This window comes from Thalassophryne amazonica, chromosome 22 (assembly GCF_902500255.1).
Source record: "Thalassophryne amazonica chromosome 22, fThaAma1.1, whole genome shotgun sequence".
NCBI lineage: Eukaryota > Metazoa > Chordata > Actinopteri > Batrachoidiformes > Batrachoididae > Thalassophryne > Thalassophryne amazonica.
The window spans coordinates 27,934,923-27,957,762 of NC_047124.1; the positions used below are offsets into that span (position 1 = coordinate 27,934,923).

A 22,840-nucleotide genomic window follows, 5' to 3' on the forward strand; every position below is an offset into this window, starting at 1 on the left:
ATGAAATTTGTGCATGTCAGAAATTTTGAACATTTCAAAATTTTTATTTGCGCACTGGCACGCGGCCGCGCACAGTTCATGGACAGTTTACAGCGAGTTTACTTATTAGCACGCTAAATTGCGTGCCAGTGTGGGAATCAAATTCATGCAAGTGTCAAGGCACCTTAAGTCAGTCATCAATGTGCTTTTATGGTGGTCTTTGGGTCACAGACTTCAGGAATAATACATTCCACGAAGGTAGTTGAAGGGAGCTTTCTCAAATAGTCGCCGGTAGATCAACTGTGCAGGTTGGAATCTCACCATTGGTCAGCGATTGTTTAAATTTCCACCACAGTCTTTCAGTGGGATTGAGATCCGGACTGTTTGCTGGACAAGCCATTGAGTTGATGGGAATTTGGAGACGAGAGGCTTTAACTCTTGTACACGATCTTCCTGAATGGGAAAGGTGCCCAGGATGTTACGTTATACCTTTTCAATGACTGTTGAGTTAAAGGCCAACGCCTGTGCTGGTCCATTCCCTGGCATCCAAATCCATGAGTGGGGGATATTTGCTTGTTTATTTCCAGCAGTCAGCAATGCTGATTCATAATCACTGAATATCACTTTCATCCTGTCATCTGCACTCTGTAATTGTGTCTTTTTAGTCCAGTCTAACCTTGCTTTCTGCTGTTTTCATTTGGCCTTACTGCATGTAAATCCTGTTCAATACATTTTTTTTCCTGTGCCTGCCCAATTTTTCTCAGCAGGGGTGGTGGCCAAGTGGTTAATGCGCTTGGTTTCAGTTCGGAAGGTTCTGGGTTCAAATCCCACCCCTGCCACATTTCTCCATGTAATGTGGAGTTGCGTCTGGAAGGGCATCCGGCGTAAAACCTGTGCCAAATCAACATGCAGATCCACCTTGGATTTGCTGTGGCAACCCCGAGTGCAAACAAGGGAGCAGCCGAAGGGACTTACTTACTTTTACATACTTGATAATCCTTTCAGTTGTTTTACTTGGTGACTGTCACGTTGGGGCCATATTTTCTTTCCGTTATAGTCCAGTCTAGTATCTCGTTAAGGTCTGTGAGCACTCTGTTTTAACTGGAGGCTTGAGATTTGTGCAGCGTTCCTTCATCTGGAGTACATCCACTTCATATTTGGTGAAAATCAGTACAAATGGGTACCAGTCTGGGCTTGATAGACTTGATCAACATCATAGTACAGTATCCGGGGATAAGCACAGACAACAGCAGATCTCAGGGCCTGTGTAGGACATCTTCTTGTGTGTGTGTGTGTGTGTGTGTGTGTGTGTGGGTGTGTGTGTGTGTGTGTGTGTGTGTGTGTGTGTGTGTGTGTGTGTGTGTGTTTCAGATTTAAGATAAATACTGGATTGACTGATTTGTGTGTCCCGTGTTGTGTATAGGATCGGAAGCTGTCCAAGGTGGAGCGTCAGCGCTTCAAAGAGGAGGCTGGGATGTTAAAGGGCCTCCAGCATCCTAACATCGTGCGCTTCTACGACTCCTGGGAAGGACCGTGCAAAGGAAAGAAATGTATTGTGCTCGTGACCGAACTCATGACTTCAGGAACGCTAAAAACGTGAGTACAACAAACTTAATCGAACGATATATTTGCAAACATTAAATTTCTTTCTGCTGTCAAATAGATGTCTTTGATAGCAGATTGTATGAAACACCAAATACTCCGCACGATCCAGGCAGAATACGCAAACATGTTAGACTTTAAAGGTATAGGGTCACTAAGCTTTTTAAGATTTAAGGCATAAAAATAATTTTTTTGGCACCACTATAATTTATTTATTAGCCTTTACGAGGTTTCTTATAAAACTAACCGGCAGTTTTATAAAAAAAAAAATATATATATATATATGGATTTGAATGACATGCGATTACACCAATCATGCTTGAACCCTCGTGCGCATGCGTGAGTTTTTTCACGCGTGTCGGTGACGTCATTTCCCTGTGGGCAGGCTTTGAGTGAGCACTGGTCAAGCCCTCTCGGCTGAATTCCTTTGTTTGAGACGCTGCTCGAGACGGCGTGCATTGCTTTATCAAACTTTTTTCAGGACCTGTGAGGGATATCCAAGTGGACACTATTCGAGAAATTTAGCTGGTTTTCGGTGAAAAGTTTAACAGCTGATGAGAGGACTATGGGGTGTTTCTGTCGCTTTAAGGACATCCCACGGAGCGGGACGTCGCGCAGCGCCTCCCAGGTGATGTCGTTCTGGCTGTTTCGAGCTGAATCATCCTAATTTAAGGCTCTGTTGACCCAGGACGTCGTGAGAGAACAGAGAAGATTCAGAAGAGGCCGGCATGAGGGGTTTATGCAGACATTCCACTGTTAAAGGTCATTTTTGTAATGAAAGAACGTGTGCGCAAATTCGCCGATGTCGTTTCCCGTGACGACGCCACAATCTGTCTGCGCCGCGACAGGAAAACACCTCCGTGTTGAAAACCATTTGTAAAATTCAGGCGGCTTTGATGGCTTTCAACAAGTGAGTAACTGAGAAATTGTTTAACAGCTTGGGCATGTTCCAACGGAGGTGTTTTTCCTGTCGCAACCCCTTGCGGTCGGGTGCGGCCCGACATGCGACTCTGCCCGCACGTTCTTCATTACAAATGACCTTTAACAGTTGAATGTCCGCATAAACTCCTCATGCCGACTTCTTCTGAAGTTTCTCTGTTCTCTGACGACTTACTGGTGTGAACAGAGCCTGAAATGTGGAAGTTTTCAACTTGAAACAGCGAGATGACGCCGCCTCGAAGCGCAGATCGCCGTCAGGCACCGTGGGCTGTCCTTAAAGCGACACTAACAGACCAAATCTCTCATCAGCCGTTAAATTTTGAACGAAACCAGCTGAATTTATCAAATGGTGTCCACTCAGTTGTGCCTTACAGTTTTGGAAAAATTTTTATCAAACAAAGCAGCAGTCTCTGAGCCATTCCTAAACAATGAAAAAAACGACAAGAGGGTGGGCGACTCCTCACTCAAAGACTGCCCACAGGCGAATGACGTAACCGACAGGCGTGAAAAAACTCTCGCATGCCCTCGAGGGTTCAAGCATGTCTGATGTAATCACACGTGATTCAAATCCATATGGTTTTTTAAAAAAATAATAAGGTCGGATACTTTTCTAATAGACCTCGTAAATAGGGGATTCACAATATGACATTTCCAATACAATCAAAATTCGTGTTGCCTCAAAAAAATTAGTCCAAGGGGAGTCATAGACTTGATCAACTTCCCCTTGGAATGCCCAATACAATAGAAATTCGTGTTGCCTAGAAAAAATTAATAAAAAGTTCCCCTAAAGGGTAAATTTTGTAAACAGGCGGACTTGAAGTACTTACGGCAGCAGTGGTTGGGACCCATACAGTCTATGTTAGTGTCATCATCAATCTAACACGTTTCTCATATATTATGTAAAAGCTAGTGAGAAATAAACACTTGTAAAACCAAAAATACTGTTCTTGTTACCAGATAACACCTCTGAAGTGATATACAAGACATCTCACGGACATCAGCGTGCACGCTATGTGCGTGTGCATCACTTGAGGTTAAAGGTAGCTTCTGGATTTTTCAAAAGCTCACGCACGCCCTCCTGCAGATGGTGTTAAAAAGAAAATAATATATTCATTGTGGAATGGGACATATGAAATGTTCTCTTCATTAAACCAATATTAATAGATTTAACATTACCTTGATTTTGAAGGAAAACATTTCTGAATTGTTTACGTGTTTTTGCGCATCAGTTTCAGATGTCTCTGTGTCCCTCTAACATGTAAACGTAATGCGTCTGTGAATGTTTAACACCGCGAGCTCGCACGCCAGCCTTTCTGCTGTGGTGGTGCGAATGTGAATGTGGCGCTCGGGGAAAATAACAAAAGGCTAAATGTGGGGCGAGTGGACACATTGCACACTCCATGGCAGTGCATCGTGGGACATCAGCCCACCTGCTAGCTGCTGCTTTTGTTGCAAATTCCTCTCATTCCTGACAGAGAGGACGAGGGACAGATGAAATGAGCCGTGATCCGGCGGGGGGATGACTGATCTGATGGTGACGTTTATTTGTAAATTAGAGACGCGGACTGTGAAACACACAGCGAGATCAGAGGACAAACAGATAACCAGATGAAGTGGAACCTCACCCCAGCTGACTGATGATCCACCTGTGACTGAGTGCTTTTAGGGGCGGTAGTGCTCTCTACTGGATAACTGAAGTCATTTTTTTAAAACTTTTTTTTTTTTAAATCAAATACCAGTACAGACTCTCTCCATCCTGCTCAGTACCATTAGTCCTGCACACACGACACACAGCTGTCAGTTTAAAAACGGGAAACATTTCAAAAATATTTAGATTTACTGTTGTCTGAAAAGATAATACTCGTACACAGTAGCTCAAAATCAAAAGTTTTGGAATAGTTACAAAACAAGACATCAGTTATTCGGGCGTTCTACAGACAATTGGCTAACAACAGTTTTGGATAAACTACTTACAGTATCTCGTAAGTCATTTATAAGAAAATTAGCCAAACATTATCCAGTTCCAGCTTCTCAAATATGAATTTGTAGTGGTTTCTCTTCTATGTTCTACATCATTGGAAAATTTAATATATTGGTGGTTTTGTGTTAACCATTTTTGGACACAGAGGCATAACAGTTTAGAAAGTATAACAATAAGAAGAACTTTATTAATCCTGAAGGAAATTGTTTATAACTGTTGTATAATTGTAGTAACTGTTAGATATTAAAACAAATAGTTGATTGTTCTAAAATGATCTTAGGGTAAGCTTAGAATTTTGAAAAAATGTATTTGTTTTTTTTGGATCAATAGAAAATTTTATTGAAAATGTCCAAACATATTCTATTCCACCAATAATCAAATGCGTTGTTCCTCTGTTTAATTAAATAAACAAATCAGTCTCAAGATTCAATCTCATTCAGCTTTTGTTGAGTGCATGCAAAACCACTGTTGCCCGTTTCTTTTGTTTTTAATTTATTTATTTTGTTGAATTTATGGGTGTGATGGGTCTCATGGGTGTGACAGTTCATCGCTGTGAATGAGAAATCGCCTTAAAATAAACAATAAGACTACATCGATTCACAGTTCTCTGATTGATCTGAAGGCAGTGTTCTGAATCTGTTGAGTGAAGCTGTTACGCTGCTATTTCCAGTTCTAATTCTCGTAAACGGTCAAAGGACACGTTCCGAATGAGAAAGTCAATTCCCGTCCCGTTTTGACTCCTCACTGCTTTGTCTCCTACTACACAAAGACTATGCAAAATTTTGAAGAGAACTAAGAAGAGAAGAACAGTTTATTATTCCAGACCCAGGGGGATCCATAACACAGAAAAAAACATCACAACACAGCAAAAAAAAAAACATACAGATATTGCATAGCTCACGTCACACATACAGACACGTTCGCCAGTGATTCGACAACCTAGAGAACAGTCTCACAGAGCTAGTCCAGGGCTAGCCAAAACAGCAGTTACGTTGATTTGTAACTCAAGATACCCTGCACATAAATCTATATGTCGGATTACACAGCACAGCTGCACAAGTAGGTACCCAGCACTGACAAACATTGACTTGCACTAGACCTTCTTGGAATTCCCAGCATCAGCCTCATGCTGTCATTGTAAGCCACATGAGTTTCCGAATGCTGCCTTGTTTTATTGGGGCACCACAGTTGTGCAGTGTACATTGGTGTACAGTACGCTTTGAAGAGTGAGATCTTGATCGACACAGAGCACATACTAAATTTACGGCACAGCATGTTCGCTTGCACATACAATTTCTGCCGTTGCCTATAGTTATCTCTATCATCTGTCAGGTCATTAGCAATAATGTGGCCCAGATATTTAATCTCACTGCACTCAATGAGTGCAGTGCCAGCCAAATAGAAGGCAGGGAAGGATGATCGTTTATCTTCTCTGCTCCTTATGATCATGATCTTTTTCTTACTAGCATTATATTTTATGTCTCACTCTTCTCCATACTGTGAACATATTCTTAGTAACTGTTGCAAACCAGCAGTACAGGGACTAAAGATGACCAAGTCATCTGCATACATGATGTGATTGATTAGTATGTCACCAACCCTACAGCCAGTTCCACACATATTTAGAGACAATGACAAATCTTTTCATATACACATTAAAAGAAAAGGAGATAAAATTCCGCCCTGTCGAACACCATTAGTGACAAGGAAGGGAGCAGAGGTCACATTCCCCCATTTTACCCTCATTGTCTGATGTGAGTAACAATAGACCAATACTCTAATTAAAAAAACCAGGTACCCCAATGTTGGACAGTTTTAAAAATAATTTCTCATGATTGACACGATCAAACGCCTTAGACGCATCTATGAAACACATAAACATTATAGTATTTAGTCTATTATATCTATGTAAAATTTCCTTTAACGCATAGATACACAAGTCAGTACCAAGCTTTTGTTTAAAACCAAATTGGTTGTCCGTAGTCAAGACATACCTTTCAAGTCTACACAGTAGCACTGTCTGTTGGGAAAGTGTAGGTACACGGACCCACAACAGGGGGCGCAAATGAACGGACAATGGAATAGGTCAAATAACAACACTTTACTGTTGTGAATGTGCACAACAAATACAACAGATTGCAACAATAGACAATAGTCAATTCACAAGGTGTCGTGTGGGCAGGCTCGAAGATAGGAGACGCCTGTCCAAAGCAGAACCGGAACCACACGATTTCCTCCGCCACCAGACCCCGGGAATACTGGAGCCGCCAAGTCCCGAACTCCCAGGTGGCCACTGCCTCCGCGTGTCGGATCTGGTACTGCTGGCGAGGAACAAAAAGCAAGTGAACAAGGATGCGTTTGCACCCAGGAATCAGCACGGCAGGAAAGCTACCTCCACCTCTCGTTGGAAAAACAGTCCAAAAGATAATGCATAAAAGTCACAAAGGATATTGTCAAGCAGACAGCTGAGGTACGTTACCTTCCAGGTAGAACGATATCTCGGCAAAGAGGTGGAGACCTCGTCCTGCTGATATACTCCTGCCATCAGATGATTGGTAACAGCTGTTGCAGGTGATGCGTGACAGCTGTCACCCTGGCTGCTCCTGTGAGGCGGCTGCGCCCTCTGGTGCCTGGAGCCCGCACTCCTGACAGGGCGCCCTCTGGTGGTGGGCCAGCAGTACCTCCTCTTCTGGCGGCCCACACAACACTGTCTCCAGCACTTTAGACATGACACTGGCCAGGGCTATTAGCCTATATCTGAGCTGTTTAGCTTCCCCACTTTCTTTAATTACTGGCACTAACACAACAGAAAGCATGGAATCAGGTAAGACTCCATGAACTAGAAGACCCGTGTAGCACATAGCCACCAGAGGACATAATTTCTTACTGGCAAATTTAATATGTTCAGCTGTAATATTATCCAGACCACAGGCCTTATTGTCTTTTAACTTAATCATTGCTTCATGGACTTCAGCAGGAGTTACAATAACATCATTGGTAAACTCTACATTATCCACAATAAACAGATCACTTTTTACACAGTTTAGCAGCTCAGAGTATCGTTTACGCCATAACTGTGAAATCTCTTCAAGTCCACTCACACCGTCTGTATTAGACGGGAGGGAGGTCTTGCAGTTATTAACAGTTTTTATTTTTTCCAGAAGCCATTAACATTATTCTTTTGCAGCTTCCTTGCCAGTGAATCCGCCCTCATAGTATTTTCATCCTCTTAATGTAGCGAAGTGCATATTTAAACCGGGCAAGAATATTTGGTGAAGAATTCAAACCTTTTCTTTAAGTTAATTTCATTATAGAAAAAAATGATGCTATGCTAACAGGCTAAAAACAGCTGGCTTCTTGCTTGGGGCTTGTCCTATGCTGCGACTTCTGATACTGTATGTGGTACTGCCCCCAGTGGTGAAAACCTGAAGGAGTTGTACCTCTTTTATGAAATATGTATTTGAAGGTGAGCAATGCCACTTTTAGCTCATTCTAATTTATCATTGAAAATAATTGCTTCCAGTTGCTTCCTATCACATAGAATTAAATCGTTCCAGAGCAAAAACTATTGTTACTGAACCATGTCATAGCTCATGTGTTTGAATACGTGTCAGATTGTTTTATAATTTAACTCAACCCGATTTTCTTATAAATTGCAGATTGTTAAAAATATGTATTTTTAAAGGTGAAAAGTGGTTATACGTTGTACTTTATTTCTAAATGTTGGGCAGTGTGCTGGTTTCACTCTTTCCTCCCAGAGTTGTACCAGGAAAGGTATCCAGTATAAACTAGTAGTGAATCAACATTCAGATCCACACTTGATCTGCTGTGGTGACCCTGAACAAATGGAAGAAGCCAAAAGAAACAAGTCACATTTATTCAGGAATAGATTTAGACTTTTAGCAGCATTTCATTATTTGTAAAAGTCCTTAGGCCAAAAATACTGTACTTAAACTAGACTTAACAACTTTTATGTGTTACGTGTCCATGCGTGTGCTTACTGTTGGAAAACTGAATGAAGGCAGCAGAATCAAGGCAGCGGAGCGGTTTGGCTGTGGTCCAAACGAAGACTGAGAAAGGAGAGGGACTCCAGCGTGTTGAAGTGATGGAAAAAGAGAGATGAGGAGAAGGAGGTCTGATAGGGAAGGAGGGAGCTGGTGAGAGTGGAAACACTGACCAGAATGGACTTGGGGTGTTTAACGTTCCTTCTTCTGAGTGCGTGTGAGAAGGAGGCGTAGGTTTTCGCTGGTTTGATTGTGCGTGTGAATGCTTATCTGTTCACATTCACACACACGACACTTTCCATATGGCCGAGTGAAGATGCAAATCTGTTATTGTCGTGTGTGTGTGTTGAAACGAGAGCGCCGCTGAGTGACTGTACGTGTGGAGATGGGCTTATGCAGTGTCACTTTAATGTTGCGTGCCACAGGATTTAACTCATCTGTCAACACCGTTCCAGCTTCACAAAGGGAGAAAAAGAAGGCAGAGGAAGTGAAGACAGGCGACAAGGAAAGTCAGGGAGTGTAGTTTAAGTACATGAAACCGTTAGGAATAATCAGTGTAGGTGTGGATGTTAGTGTCAATACTGAAGTCTTGGGAACTTGTGGTTTGAGTTATGTAAAAAAAAAAACAAACAACATATATATATATAATATTATATATATATATATATATATATATATATACACACGAGGTCTGTTAGAAAAGTAATGGGCCTTTTTATTTTTTTCAAAAACTATATGGATTTGATTCATATGTTTTTACGTCAGCCAAGCTTGAACCTTCGTGCACATGCATGAGTTTTTCCACGCCTGTCGGTTGCGTCATTCGCCTGTGGGCAGGCTTTGAGTGAGCACTGCTCCACCCTTCTCATCGTTGTTTCATTGCAAGGAAATGGCGGAATGATTTGGGCTTTTTTTCCATCAGAATTTTTTCAGAAACTGTTAGAAACAGGCAGCTGGAAACCATTCGAAAAATTTATCTGGCTTTCAGTGAAAATTTTACGGGCTTCACAGAGAATAAGGAGTGTTACTACAGCTTTAAGGACGGCCCACAATGGCGCACGGCGCGCCGCGCTCTGAGCCGCCATCGAGAGGCAGAAACCACCACATCATTTCTAAACGGATGGCTGTGTGGAGCCGGGACCGTCATGTGCAATTTCTCTGGTTATCACAAGAGCTGGACATCAGCCATTTTCTGTCAGATTTCACTTTTAACAAGAGATTTTGTCATGGAAAGCCGCGCGGAGGCTTCGCGCGTCATGACCGATTCGCTGATGAAGCGAGACAAAGGAACACCTCCATTTTGGAGTGCCAGAGGACAAGTTGGGACATGCCTATCTCGGCTTTCAGTGCTTACCAGTCGAGTGAGTATAAGAGAAATTGTGGAGAGCTGGGCATGTAGTAACACTCCTTATTCTCTGTGAAGCCCGTAAAATTTTCACCGAAAGCCAGATAAATTTTTCTAATGGTTTCCAGCTGCCTGTCTCTAACAGCTTCTGAAAAAATTCTGATGGAAAAAAAGCCCAAATCATTCCGCCATTTCCTGACAATGAAAATCTGCCGAGGGGGTGGACCACTCCTCACTCAAATCCTGCTCACAGGCAAATGACGCAACCGACAGGCGTGGAAAAACTCACGCATGCACACGAGGGTTCAAGCTTGGCTGACGTAAAAACATATGAATCAGATCCATATAGTTTTTGAAAAAAATAAAAAGGTCCGTTACTTTTCTAACAGGCCTCCTATATATGAAGAGTTCAGATGCCTAACCCAGTAAGTCTTTTTTTTTTTTTTTTTCAAATGGGGAAAAATGGAGATTTAAAGGAAACCCTATGCAGAAATGCACAGACTTTCATCAATAACATGAAAACAGTTTGTTCAAATTCTTTCATATTTTGTACACTGATGGTCCCCTTGACAGCCAAGTACATGTTGGTGTCAACTAAAAATTTATGGTTTTGGAGATACTGGCTTTTGCATCTGAACTCTTCATATATATATATATAAATACAATTAACATACACTCAAAAAAATATATAAATGCAACACTTTTGGTTTTGCTCCCATTTTGTATGAGATGAACTCAAAGATCTCTAACTTTTTCCACATACACAATGTCACCATTTCCCTCAAATATTGTTCACAAACCAGTCTAAATCTGTGATAGTGAGCACTTCTCCTTTGCTGAGATAATCCATCTGAAGGACCGATAACAGAATCGTTAAGCACAAAGCTTATTGATGTTGGTGGATCGAATAATTTCTTAATGATACCCGAAAGGAACCGGTTCTCGGTACCCATCCCTAGTTATGATCATAAAAAAATGCTGTTCTTCATTTATCTGACCTAGTTTACAATGTATACACTAAGAGGCAACTGTGTGTGGGTGGGTATATGTCCTTCTCCTGTCCAAACAGCACCTCAGAATTGAGCCAGATTTGGCACACATATGTTTTGACATATGGGCGGTGACATAGGCTGTTGAGCACTTTAGTAGTAGTAGTAACAGCTGTCTCTTCTTGAGGCAGCTTTAGTCACACCCTAACAGTTCATGGGAATCCAGGATAGGTGGGAGGTGATAGTTTTGCTGGTGAATATAGTTTTCATTTCAGTCTATGAATCAAACCCTCCTTGGAATTTGTAATAGGCTAGTGTGTGTGTGTGTGTGTGTGTGTGTGTGTGTGTGTGTGTATATATATATATATAATATATCTTTTGGTTTTGCTCCCATTTTGTATGAGATGAACTCAAAGATTTAAAACTTTTTCCACATACACAATATCACCATTTCCCTCAAATATTGTTCACAAACCAGTCTAAATCTGTGATAGTGAGCACTTCTCCTTTGCTGAGATAATCCATCCCACCTCACAGGTGTGCCATACCAAGATACTGATTAGACACCATGATTAGTGCACAGGTGTGCCTTAGACTGTCCACAATAAAAGGCCACTCTGAAAGGTGCAGTTTTGTTTTATTGGGGGGGATACCAGTCAGTATCTGGTGTGACCACCAATTGTCTCATGCAGTGCAACACATCTCCTTCGCATAGAGTTGATCAGGTTGTCAATTGTGGCCTGTGGAATGTTGGTCCACAGCTTAATTTTTCGAACCGTGTCCACTTCGATGTGTCTCACAGGTTTAGAAAAAATTTTGATCAAACAAAGCGCCAGTCTCTCAGCAACTTCTCAGACAAAGGAATTCCGACGAGGGGCTGGACGACTCTTCCCACAAGGAGTGCTCACAGCCGAATGACGTCACCGACAGGCATGGAAAAACTCACGCATGCGCACGAGGGTTCAAGCATGTCTGACGTAAAAACATATGAATGAAATCCATATAGTTTTTGAAAAAAAAAAAGGACCTATACTTTGACAACCCTCGTGTGTATATATATATATACTGAAATCCCATGTGTTTATTAAAATTATGATCAAAGATCTGGGTGGATCCCAGAAGATTTTCAGATTTCACAGTGGGGTTGCAGAGTACTTGAGTTTTGGACTCCCTATTCCAGCCAAATAAATCTTGTTAAAAACTTACTTTTGCAAATAGCCATGAAAGAGGAAGAACAAAAAAGAACTCGTAGTGATGCCATCTCTGTGTCTGTATACCGGTTTGGTAGTGAGTCCTATACAGGCCCTGAAGTCCATTGGGCCGGTGCTGATCTCTGATTACCGCAGTGTGAAGTGGATGAGAGTCTTCAGCTCTCCCTAGATGGAATGCCAGACCGTCACAGGTTATTAATCCAGTGACATACTGAAAATATGACATAGTGAATACAAATGAAAATAAATCTACATTTTAAGTATCATTTTGAAATAGCTTCATGTCGAAATAAACTGAACGTGACTTAACACACGTATTGGTTGATAACATTGGATATGTGCAGTCGGGGAAAATGGAGTTTGTATGTTTTTAGACAACAGTATGTGAGTGTACCAGACATCTCGAGATGCAACACTGGCCAGTGTGTGAAATGTCACGTGTCTCACTTTGATCGTTGTGCGCATGGCCATACGTAACTGGCTGCTCTATTCTGGTTTACTTATCAAGACTCAGACCGACCAGTATAAACTGGGGCATCGCTGTTGCAGCCACATTCTTTGCAGGGGTCACTCAGAGTTTGTGTCCGCCAGTTATTCACAACAGTCATGTTAAGTGTTATACATTGAATTAAATTGAGTAATTTACACATCAAAGCCTGTAATTTGATCTGTCAAAAAATGTAATTTTGCACAATGTGACACAGTAAGATTTGCAGAGTAGAATTAAATCAAAAGAGCTATTGATCTCCTTTGAAGTCTCCGCATTCTTATCTGCACGATCAGAGGACACCGTCCTGTCTCCTGTGATGGTGTCCCTCTCTGATTACACTTCAGAACAGGTTCTAGGGCTTGCTCTCGGGGTTGGTAAGGTGAGACCTTTACTTGTGTGAAGCGCCTTGAGCAGCTCTTGTGATTTGGCACTATAAATTAAATACATTGAGTTGAATTGAACAGGTTCTCACAGCTCTGACAGAACCGCAACTAACATCAATAGCAACGGCCGCGTGCTGAATTCAGTCCAAATATTAAGCATTTTAGGAACATTTGATATGTAACCTCTAAATATGGACAATTTACCCCCATCACTCACAGGTAATGACTCGTAGAAGCAAGTTAGTCAGGACCTCTATCAGATCCTTTTTCTTGCCTTTTAAACTTGTAGTTCTGCCCCTTACCCATCTTTTTAATTCTGCTTCTGTGCTTTCTCAAATAGTGAGCTAATAACAGCTCCAGCAACATCTTCTGGGACCAAAATTGGTTTAAAAGTACCTCATCTCTATTTGTTTACATCCACGGATGCCAGCTGTAGGTATACAGGCTATCGCATGATGCACTGCGTGAGGGCTACCTCTGGGCATGTACACGGACACATGCAATCCCCCTATTGGATGTGTTCCTCTTGAAAGGTGTATGACGTATCCTTCATCTTTCTGCTGAGGGAACAAAAGACAGCATTTTGCAGAAGCGCTGACTGCAGCGCTAATACCCTTAAATGACTACAGAGTGTATGTTGTGGATGAAATGACATATTGATGTAGTTTGCATTAAGATGCTGTCTTGTTCCTTCACCCTGACTGAGGTAAAACAGATACAAGATGAAATGAGCTATATCTTTAAGATGTCCAGATTGTTTGTGCTCACAGGATGGAGACAAACAGAGCTACTACGTGATTGAATGCCGATGGCTGCTGATGCCCTTTTAAGTAAAATGGTCAGCCCAGGCGTTAATAGTTGAGGACTTGATTTAATGAAGTGTAAAGGGATTGTTCTCTCAGTTGTGTAATGGTTTTATCTGGGACAGGGCTCGGTCTCAACAAGAGCCCAACCATCTCTTAAAATCACCAGTTACTGCAACTGTGTCTGGACCTCACTATAAGATGCCATATAATGTTTCCTTCCTCCTGGTAGCAGCTGTTGGTATTTTCGTGGGCTTTAGTAGGATTATGTTCCTGAGCCTACTATATGCAGTGTTTATACTTGCTTCAGAGCCTGAGACATTTTTCCAGTAGTGTGATGTCATATGTTTGTTTATCCATTTCTCTTTGTTGATTAAATCTAAAAATAAAAGATAAAATAAACTGTCATCAGTATGTGGTAGACACTTGATGCACTATAGATACCTTCAGTCACCAATGACCTAATTACATTTCTCGGTGGTTTAGTGCACGTGTTTGCATATTGATGAGCACATTACTGGAGAATACTTTAAGAGTGAGACTTCAAAAACGGAATGTGTGTATACTATTTTGACACAAATGAGCTAACATACATAAATGTATAACATACATAAATGTATCTGTTAGCATGCTAACTTGCAGAAAGTATTCCAACAGTCACTAGGTAACCATCCAAGTCATCTTGACCTGCACACACGGTGCTGTGATGGAACATAGCCTGTTGCTACCAGATCCTATTTAGTCTGCACAGTTGGCTAGGCCCTGTTTATCCCAGCTCTTAATTACTTTTACCGATAACACTGAAACCCTACTCTTCCCTGTGGTTGGAAGGCCGTGCACAGATTTATATAGGTGTCAGGAAAGTGTGATTGATGGGGATATCAGTGCACATTCCAGGCATCCGTGCCCTGAGAGACCAACGGGCAAAACAGTTTTTCTCCAAAACCATCACAGTTGCACTGACTCTGATACCGAAGTCTTATTACCCGAGGCCATCAGATATGGTCATTGGGTAGTGCGAAGGCTTTGTGTCTGTCCGTCCATCCGTCTGCTGTCTGTCTGTGCCCAGCATAGGCCCTGCCTATTACTGCCAGAGTCAAATTCACAGGGAACATTCTTGGGACACAGACCTTGGACAAGTTCAAAGACGGCTAACCTTGACCTATTTTAAGAGGTTAAAAAGTCACATTCTGTTTCATTCTGTTGAGTTATTTTATTTATTATTTATTTATTTGAGTGGGGGGGTGACAGCCAATCAGAGCAGAGTGGCACCATGACGTCAATGTCAGGTCTCTGTAAAACTGCTTAATTTATGTGTTTATATAACATAGTAAGTCCCTTCAGCTGCTCCCTTGTTTGCACTCCGGGTCGCCACAGCAAATCCAAGGTGGATCTGCATGTTGAATTGGCACAGGTTTTACGACGGATGCACTTCCTGACGCAACTCCACATTACATGGAGAAATGTGGCAGGGGTGGCATTTGAACCCGGAACCTTCTGCACTGAATCCAAGCGCATTAACCACTTAGCCACCACCCCTGCATGTATATAACATATTGTCATATATTCTGTAAAAGCTAGGAACCTGATAACGCCTCTGAAGTGATTTACAAGACATTTCAAGGACATTAGCATGGCGATGTCACAGTTTAGCTGCAAACCGTTTCATTTGTGTGTAAATATAACCTCTTTGTCATATTATGTAAAGCAAGCGAGAAATAAACACTTCTAAAAGTGAAGACGCTCTTTTTGTAACCCGATAACACCTCTGGAGTGATTTACAAGACATTTTGCGAATGTCAGCGTGCACGCTAACGTCTGCTAATTTCCGCTCTTGTCAAAAGCTCATAAATGTAAATATTATTTATTTATGATTGATTGAACATGTGCAAATTGCACTGAAACCAAGCGCATTAACCACTTGGCCACCACCCCTACATCTTAATGTAAATAACAATAAATGTGTGTGTGTGTGTATGTTTGTTTTTTAATTGGGGGTGTTATGGGCTTGAGTGTGGGCATTGGTACGGAGGTGAGTAAAGAGGAAATGGGAGGCACTGGATTAATAAAATATTTAATGTTTAAAATGACAAAGTACTCTGTTGAAACAGATATTTTTATGCTACTTAGGGTTCTGGTTTGGAACTTTGAGACATGGGATATTTTACTAAGGTACTGACGTTTATAGAAGTTGGTAAACAGTTTTATGTTCTCTAATATAGAAACTTTTAGTCTTGCCCAAATCAAAGACAGAGTTTCCAAGAAGTACCATGTTGGTCTTTATTTTCAGATTGCTGTCGTTTGTTCATTGAGCTGGAGATGTTTTTGCGCCTCTTCATTGGTGTGTATTTGGTGGTGAACCACAGCCATAAAGGCCTGAGCAGAGGATGGTCTTCGACTCAGCATGTTCCTTTCTGACCCCGTTTGTTTATGATGTGTTAACAGAGAGGAAGCTGACATTTGCTATATTAAGACTGCAGACTCATGCATGGACACACACATACAGTCAGCGGGAAAACACCCCACATACACATCTGAAATGTCACATTCGTACACTCATTTCTCTAAAATGCTCAAACCTTCTCACATACCTGTGCGTATGTGTCAGTTGTACTCCTTCAAATAGGCAGAAACATGAGGCGTCCTGCACAAACACCATGAGCTCTTCTGTACAGGCAGGTCAGAATTCTTAAAGCTTCAAAGACATTTTGTCTTGTTCAGAGCAGCAGGAATGTTGAGATATGAAGGCCATTATGTTCAAAAGTCTCATATCTCAGATTCAGCTTTAAGTTCCGAGGGCGTTTTACTGCCTAATCAATTAAGAAATGTTGAAAAGCACGCAGCAGTTTTGTAAGCTGTATTATTTTACGAGGTCTGTTAGAAAAGTATCGGACCTTTTTATTTTTTTTTTCAAAAACCTGATGGATTTGAATCACATGTGCTTGCATGAGCAAACCTTGAACCTTCATGCGAATGCATGAATTTTTTCACGTAAGCAGCCTTTGTGTGAGGATGGGTGTAGTCTCTTGGCGTTTTTTCATTCCAAGGAAAAAGACGGAATGACTGGAGCAGCACCGCATCAGATTTTGCCAGAAACTGGGTGACAGCTAGGTGGAAACCATTTAGATTATTCAGATGGCTTTCGGTGACGATCCTATGGGCATCACACAGATTAAGGAGCGGTACAACTGGTTTAAAGACGTCTGCACAACGGTGGAGAGTGCGCCGTGCTCCGGGTGGCCATCAACATGCTGAAATGACCAGATCATTTCCAAAGTGAACGCTGTGGTGATCCGGGACCGTCATGTGACTATCCGAGAAATTGCGGAAGAGGTGGACATCAGCACTTTTTCGGCACATTCTAATTTGGCCATGAAAAGAGTTGCAGTGAAATTCATGCCGATGGCTTCGGCACGAAGCTGATGGCGGAGCAAAAGCGCCTTCGTGTTGAAGTCTCACAGGACATGTTGTGACATGCCCACCTCTTGCACCATTCGGAAGATTCAGACGGCTTTCGGTGGCTTTTCAGTCGTGTGACTATCCAAGAAATTGTGGAAGAGGTGGGCATGTCACAACATGTCCTGTGAGACTTCAACACGAAGGCGCTTTTGGAAATGATCTGGTCTTTTCAGCATGTTGATGGCCGCCCGGAGTGTGGCTCGCTCTCCACCGTTGTGCGGACGTCTTTAAACCGGTTGTACCGCTCCTTAATCTGTGTGATGCAAATAGGATTGTCACCGAAGCCGTCTGAATCATTCGAATGGTTTCCACCTGGCTGTCGCCCAGTTTCTGGCAAAATTTGATGCGGCACTGCTCCAGTTGTTCTCTCTTTTTCCTTGGAATGAAAAAACGTAGAGACACTACACCCATCCTCACACAAAGACTGCTTAGAAGCAAATGACGCAATCGACAGGTGTGAAAAAATGAACGCATGCGCATGAAGGTTCAAGGTTGGCTCATGCAAGCACACGTGATTCAAATCCATCAGGTTTTTGAAAAAAATAAAAAGGTCTGATACTTTTCTAACAGACCTCGTATATGTTTGTGCACCTCCACCTACTCTTTAGGATCGCCAAAAGACTGATATTTTCCACACAATAAATGTAATAAAGCAGTGTCTGGAATAGAAACCTGTTCCATTTTGGGTCAGATGTGCAAAAACAAGGAGACATGAAAATATTTTTGATTGCAAAAGATGGCGAGTTCCAAGATGCTTTGAATGAAATAACAAAAGTGTTGATTTGAGCTAGAAAAAAAACATAAATTTGAGTGTTTGTCCAAATTTAAGGGTCGGTTGCACAAGTTTTCAAAATGAGTAGCTACAAGGGGCGATTGAGACGTTTTGAGCCCGACTGGAAAAAAGTAGGGTATGGTTCTCCATCTTTTGCACTCTGAGGAGCCAACATTTCTGTGTGAAGTTTTGGCTCACTGGGTGAGAAATGTTGGTTTCTCAGAATGCAAAAGATTGAGAACCACCCTCTACTTTTTCTGGGTCAGGCTCAAAACTTCTCATTCACCCCTCGTACACCTTTTGAGTCAGTAATGACAAGTAACGACTCATTTGAAACTGTCATTCCAGCGGTACCCAGTGATACTCCAAAGAGACCTAGAGTCAGTCATCCAGCAGATTTCAACCTTTTGTCCACTGATCTTGGACACTTTGTTTTCTGGACTTGGTATCATTGGATTTTTCTCTAGTGTTTTCAATAAAGGAAGCATTATTGGTGGCAAAAATACACTTGAAGTCATATGCGTCCAGTTCCTACTTGGTGAACATTGTTTTTAGAACAGGTTGGTTCACCTTATTGTAGCTTTTTAGATTATTGGCCTCGGAGTGATTTAAATGCCATAAATTCAGTTAGTGCTTAGGGTTGGGTATCGAGAACTGATTCTTTTCGGGTATCGTTAAGAAATGATTAGATTCACCGATATCAATAGCCTTTAGCCAATTTTGCTTAAAGATTCCCTTATCGGTCCTTCAGAGCGGCCGTTGTTTTTGATGGTGTTTGTCAGGAAGATGTTCATTTCTCTATGTTGATTACAGACCTTGCAGCGGCTCTGTAATCAACCGCTTCTGCAGCGTGACTCCACTTTGAAGCTTGAACCAGTAAAGAAGTGCTTTGTTCTGCTGGTTCCTTGGTTCTTTGATTCGCTGCTCTTCAGAAGTGGCAAGTCCGCTTCTTAACTCCTCTCAAAGCCATTAAAATATGTCAATTGTGAGTCACTTTTGTGTGGATTAAAGTCACTAACTGGGACTCTTGTTTTGTTGCAGTCAAGAAATGAGAATCCTCTTCCGTTACGTTCACACAATTCCAAACACTGCGCGGCTCTCTGCTGAGACAGAGTCCATTCGGAATTAATAACTTCAAAGCAAATTGCCGCTTTAAATAAAATGACACCTCTTTTCACACGTTGTAATACAGACAGTAAACTACAATTGACTAAAATGTTTTTTTCCTCCCAAAATGAGACCTCCTGCATTCTTTATGAATTACATCCTGACATGCAGCACAGCAAGCTGTAAGAGCTCACCTCAGACGTATGGAAAGACATTCATGCCAGTAATGTCTAAAAGGAAATGCTTTTGACAAAAACTACAGATTTTGTTTATTTCTATTTTTGTCCAGAGATCAAGGATCCACCATAAAGAGCTTATTATGTCCAGAGTTTAAGGATCCAGTGACCAATTTCACATTTATTTACTTTAAGACTCAATAAAATGTCGTTGACATAGAAAACCTGTAAAGCCTACTTTTAGTACACAGAAAATTCACAAGAGGTATCGATAAGGGAATCGATAATGGTATTGATATCGATAAAATCTTATCAATGCCCATCCCTATTTGTGCTTCAGCCACGTGCCCAAGCTTGTTGTTGAGCGAAGCACTAAATCATACAAGATCCCTGCTTTTGAGGAAATGGAAAATTGGAATTTACTGTAATATAAGAGGAATTATATAGTTATCCGTCAGATGGAGCTGATTTTCTCCTTTCAGTGATTGGCATTCCATGATTGTACTAGCTCTGAATTTGAGATTATCCCTTTCATATTGCAGATTATCCAAGCATGGCGTGTTGGAGGTTCAGGGATTAACACTTTGGAGGGCAGAACCTCACCACATAACTTCGACTCATTATCTTCAGAATTCTTCTTTTTATCTTCAGCTTAAGTGGCAGACATGGAGGGTGTGATACTGGGGGAGAAGCCACTTTTTGGCATTCATCCTTCTGGCATTTTTAGGGAAATCCAGGAAAAGGAGAAATACAGATTGAGATTGTAGTGAAGAAAAGGATGGAATGGGATAAAAAGGATACAAGAGGAGTGAAAGGGGTTAAAAAGGAATTGGAAGAAAGGAGGGGACAACAGAGGCCAGAAGTTCAAATTTGAAATTTTGTCATTAAAAATCCAATGTTTTCAGACTTGGTTTCTAATATTCTCTGACTGTTGTCAGCAGTGCTGTGTTCCTGTTATTCTGCCTGTAAGGTTTCCAAACAAGTAACTGAGCCAGACCTTATGCTAACTGTGTCTTTGTTGCATGTTAGTAATTAATTTCTGGCCTGCATTTTGGACCTGTTGAGTCATCAGGAGTTCTAGTCCATGAGCCAGTCATCAATTTTGACCTAATCGGTACCACTTAAGGGGACTAAACAACACTTACAATCCAGCCTCCGTGTACCATGGCCTAATCAAAAATGTATTATAGCCACTCCAGGGTGGTCTAAACTATACCTTTTTGAAATTATGATCAGACAAATTATGTGGTATATTTTTCAATATGACTGGTGCATTTTTAAATTTTGAACTAATTCTTTATTGACTCCAATCTGGCTATAACTACCACGCTGGGATGGCTATCATACATTTTTGTGTAGGCCATAGTACACTGAGGCTGGATTCTAAAGGGCCTTTCACACCGCACATGCCACACAATCGTTTTGCCACATTCGCTCATGTTTTTTGCATCCATCTCTCCATCCATCCCTCTGAGTTACGGTCGCAAATAGCCTTTTTACCAGCTCTGCTAAGGCGTCGTTGGTAAAACTCAATTTGCGACCGTAAAATCTAGCATTAACGTCCACAAATCATCAGACACAACAGGATTATTCCCTAATAATATCTGTTATGGACTTTAAAATGAATTCTTCTGTCTCATTTTTCCCTCCCCCCACTACTACTAAATGACACGTGTGCACACCGCCACCACAGGATTTGGACAAAACTATTAGCAGCTAATTGACAAGAACCAAGATTCTACTTTTGAAAAGTCTGCAGATTTGGCTGATGATGAGGTCCAAGAGCGTGTCACACAGGACGAATTGTCAACAAGGAACAAAAGGAAGAATCACACATCTCCATCGGCAGTGGGCTCAGGGTATTCTTATTTCAGATGCATGTTATACTTCACACTAGATGACACTATCCACATCACACCAGCATGCTATTGGGGGGGGGGGGCACATGATGCCGCTGCTTTTGGTTCGGTGTAAGCAAGCAAGCGAAGAGTGATGAGGAGCCTTTTTAACTGCAGCACAGCAGCATCTCTGTTTAAAAAGGGGCCAGTATGTGCGCAGCTAGAGACCGCTTGAGATGGCACCAGCTAACACGTGCACCCAAAGGGGGTGGGGTTATCTAATTATATGTTATTGGCAGTGTCGCTGCGAGCTGCCCACCAGTGAACCACAGCAATATCGTTTGGAATGTCATGATTTCTACACACAGCTGAAACAAAACATGAAGCCCACAAAGTGGAAACACAGGAGGAGAGCGCAAGCAACTCCACTAATCCTGATGTCACCGAAGATATTGGTGTTCAGTTGTGCAATGTCAACTTAATCTATGAGCTCGATCTCCATCTCGCTCTTCTTTCTCCCTGCTTTTTTTTTTTCTGGGACTTATTCATCTTTTTGTTTCCACCAATCACTCTTATCCACAACAGATGCTCTCTTTCCACTCTCTCTTGCTGTCTCTTTCTGGCTAACTGTAACAAGCTGTGGTGAAAGTTTGGGAGAAGTTTTGGTTTGTGTAATGTGTGTATGTGTGTATGCATGCGTGCTCACACGTCTGTGTGTGTTGCTGGGTTTGTGGTTCTCTGCAGGAGAGCATTTCAGGCTTGTGCAGGGGGGCGCTGATAAACACTTCGGCTACACAGCAGTGGAACACACAAGGACTCTGTTCTTTTTGTGTACATAAACTGTGCATATTCGTGTCCAAACAGTAACATATGAACCAAAAATTTTACTGTGATCAAGACTCGGCATTAGCGACTTGATGAGCATTCTTCCAAATTATGGTCAGCACTCAAAATTTTTCTGTGGAAGAATGGACACGCTTAAAAAAGCGTAAAAGTGTAGTTAAAAACCTTCAACTGCTGCCATATGGAATTGTTGGATTATAACTAATAAGATGCTCTGCGTTGCTGTGTTAACCTTAAGTTTTGTCAGACATGTTTCATTATATATACGGTGCATCTGGTAAGTATTCACAGCACTGAACTTTTTCCACATTTTGCCATCTTACAGCGTTATTCCAAAATGGAGTAAAATAATTTTCCCCCCCACAAAATTCTACTCACAACACCCCATAAAGACAACATGAAAAACGTTTATTGAAATTTTTGCAAATTTATTAAAAAAAACAAACAAAAAAACTAAGAAATCACATGGCTCTACCCTACTCTATTCTACTTTTCTATTCTACTTTTTCTTTTTTTTTTTTTTTTTTTTAGATATTTAGATATCCCTTAGTATACACTAGTATAGTTCTACCTTACTATTGGAATGTATTGTAGAAGACATACCTTACTGAATTTTCATGGACATAAGTATTCACAACCTTTGCTCAATCCTTTGTCAATGCACTTTTGGCAGCAATTACTACGTCAAAACCTCTGGAATATGATGCCACAAGCTTGGTGCACCTATGTTTGGGCAGTTTTGTCCATTCCTCTTTGCAGCACCTCTGAAGCTCCATCAGGTTTGGATGGGGAGCATTGGTGCATAGCCATTTTTCGATCTCTCCAGAGATGTTGATTCGGATTCAGGTCAGGATGATCAGTAGAAAACTTTATTTATTTATTTTTTAATCAATGTAGGGTATTGAAGTTCATCCATCTT

The 22,840-nt window shown here is 41.4% G+C and overlaps 1 protein-coding gene across 13 annotated transcripts in view; it reads left to right on the top strand.

The window, feature by feature from the left end:
• Positions 1 to 22,840, top strand: part of wnk1b (WNK lysine deficient protein kinase 1b) — a 231,931-nt gene that overhangs the window by 115,520 nt on the left and 93,571 nt on the right. For all 13 annotated transcript variants that reach the window (XM_034163660.1, XM_034163662.1, XM_034163665.1 and 10 more), the window contains exon 2: positions 1,403 to 1,575. In XM_034163660.1, coding sequence (XP_034019551.1) covers positions 1,403 to 1,575 — 173 coding nt within the window. The remainder of the gene's footprint in view (positions 1 to 1,402; positions 1,576 to 22,840) is intronic.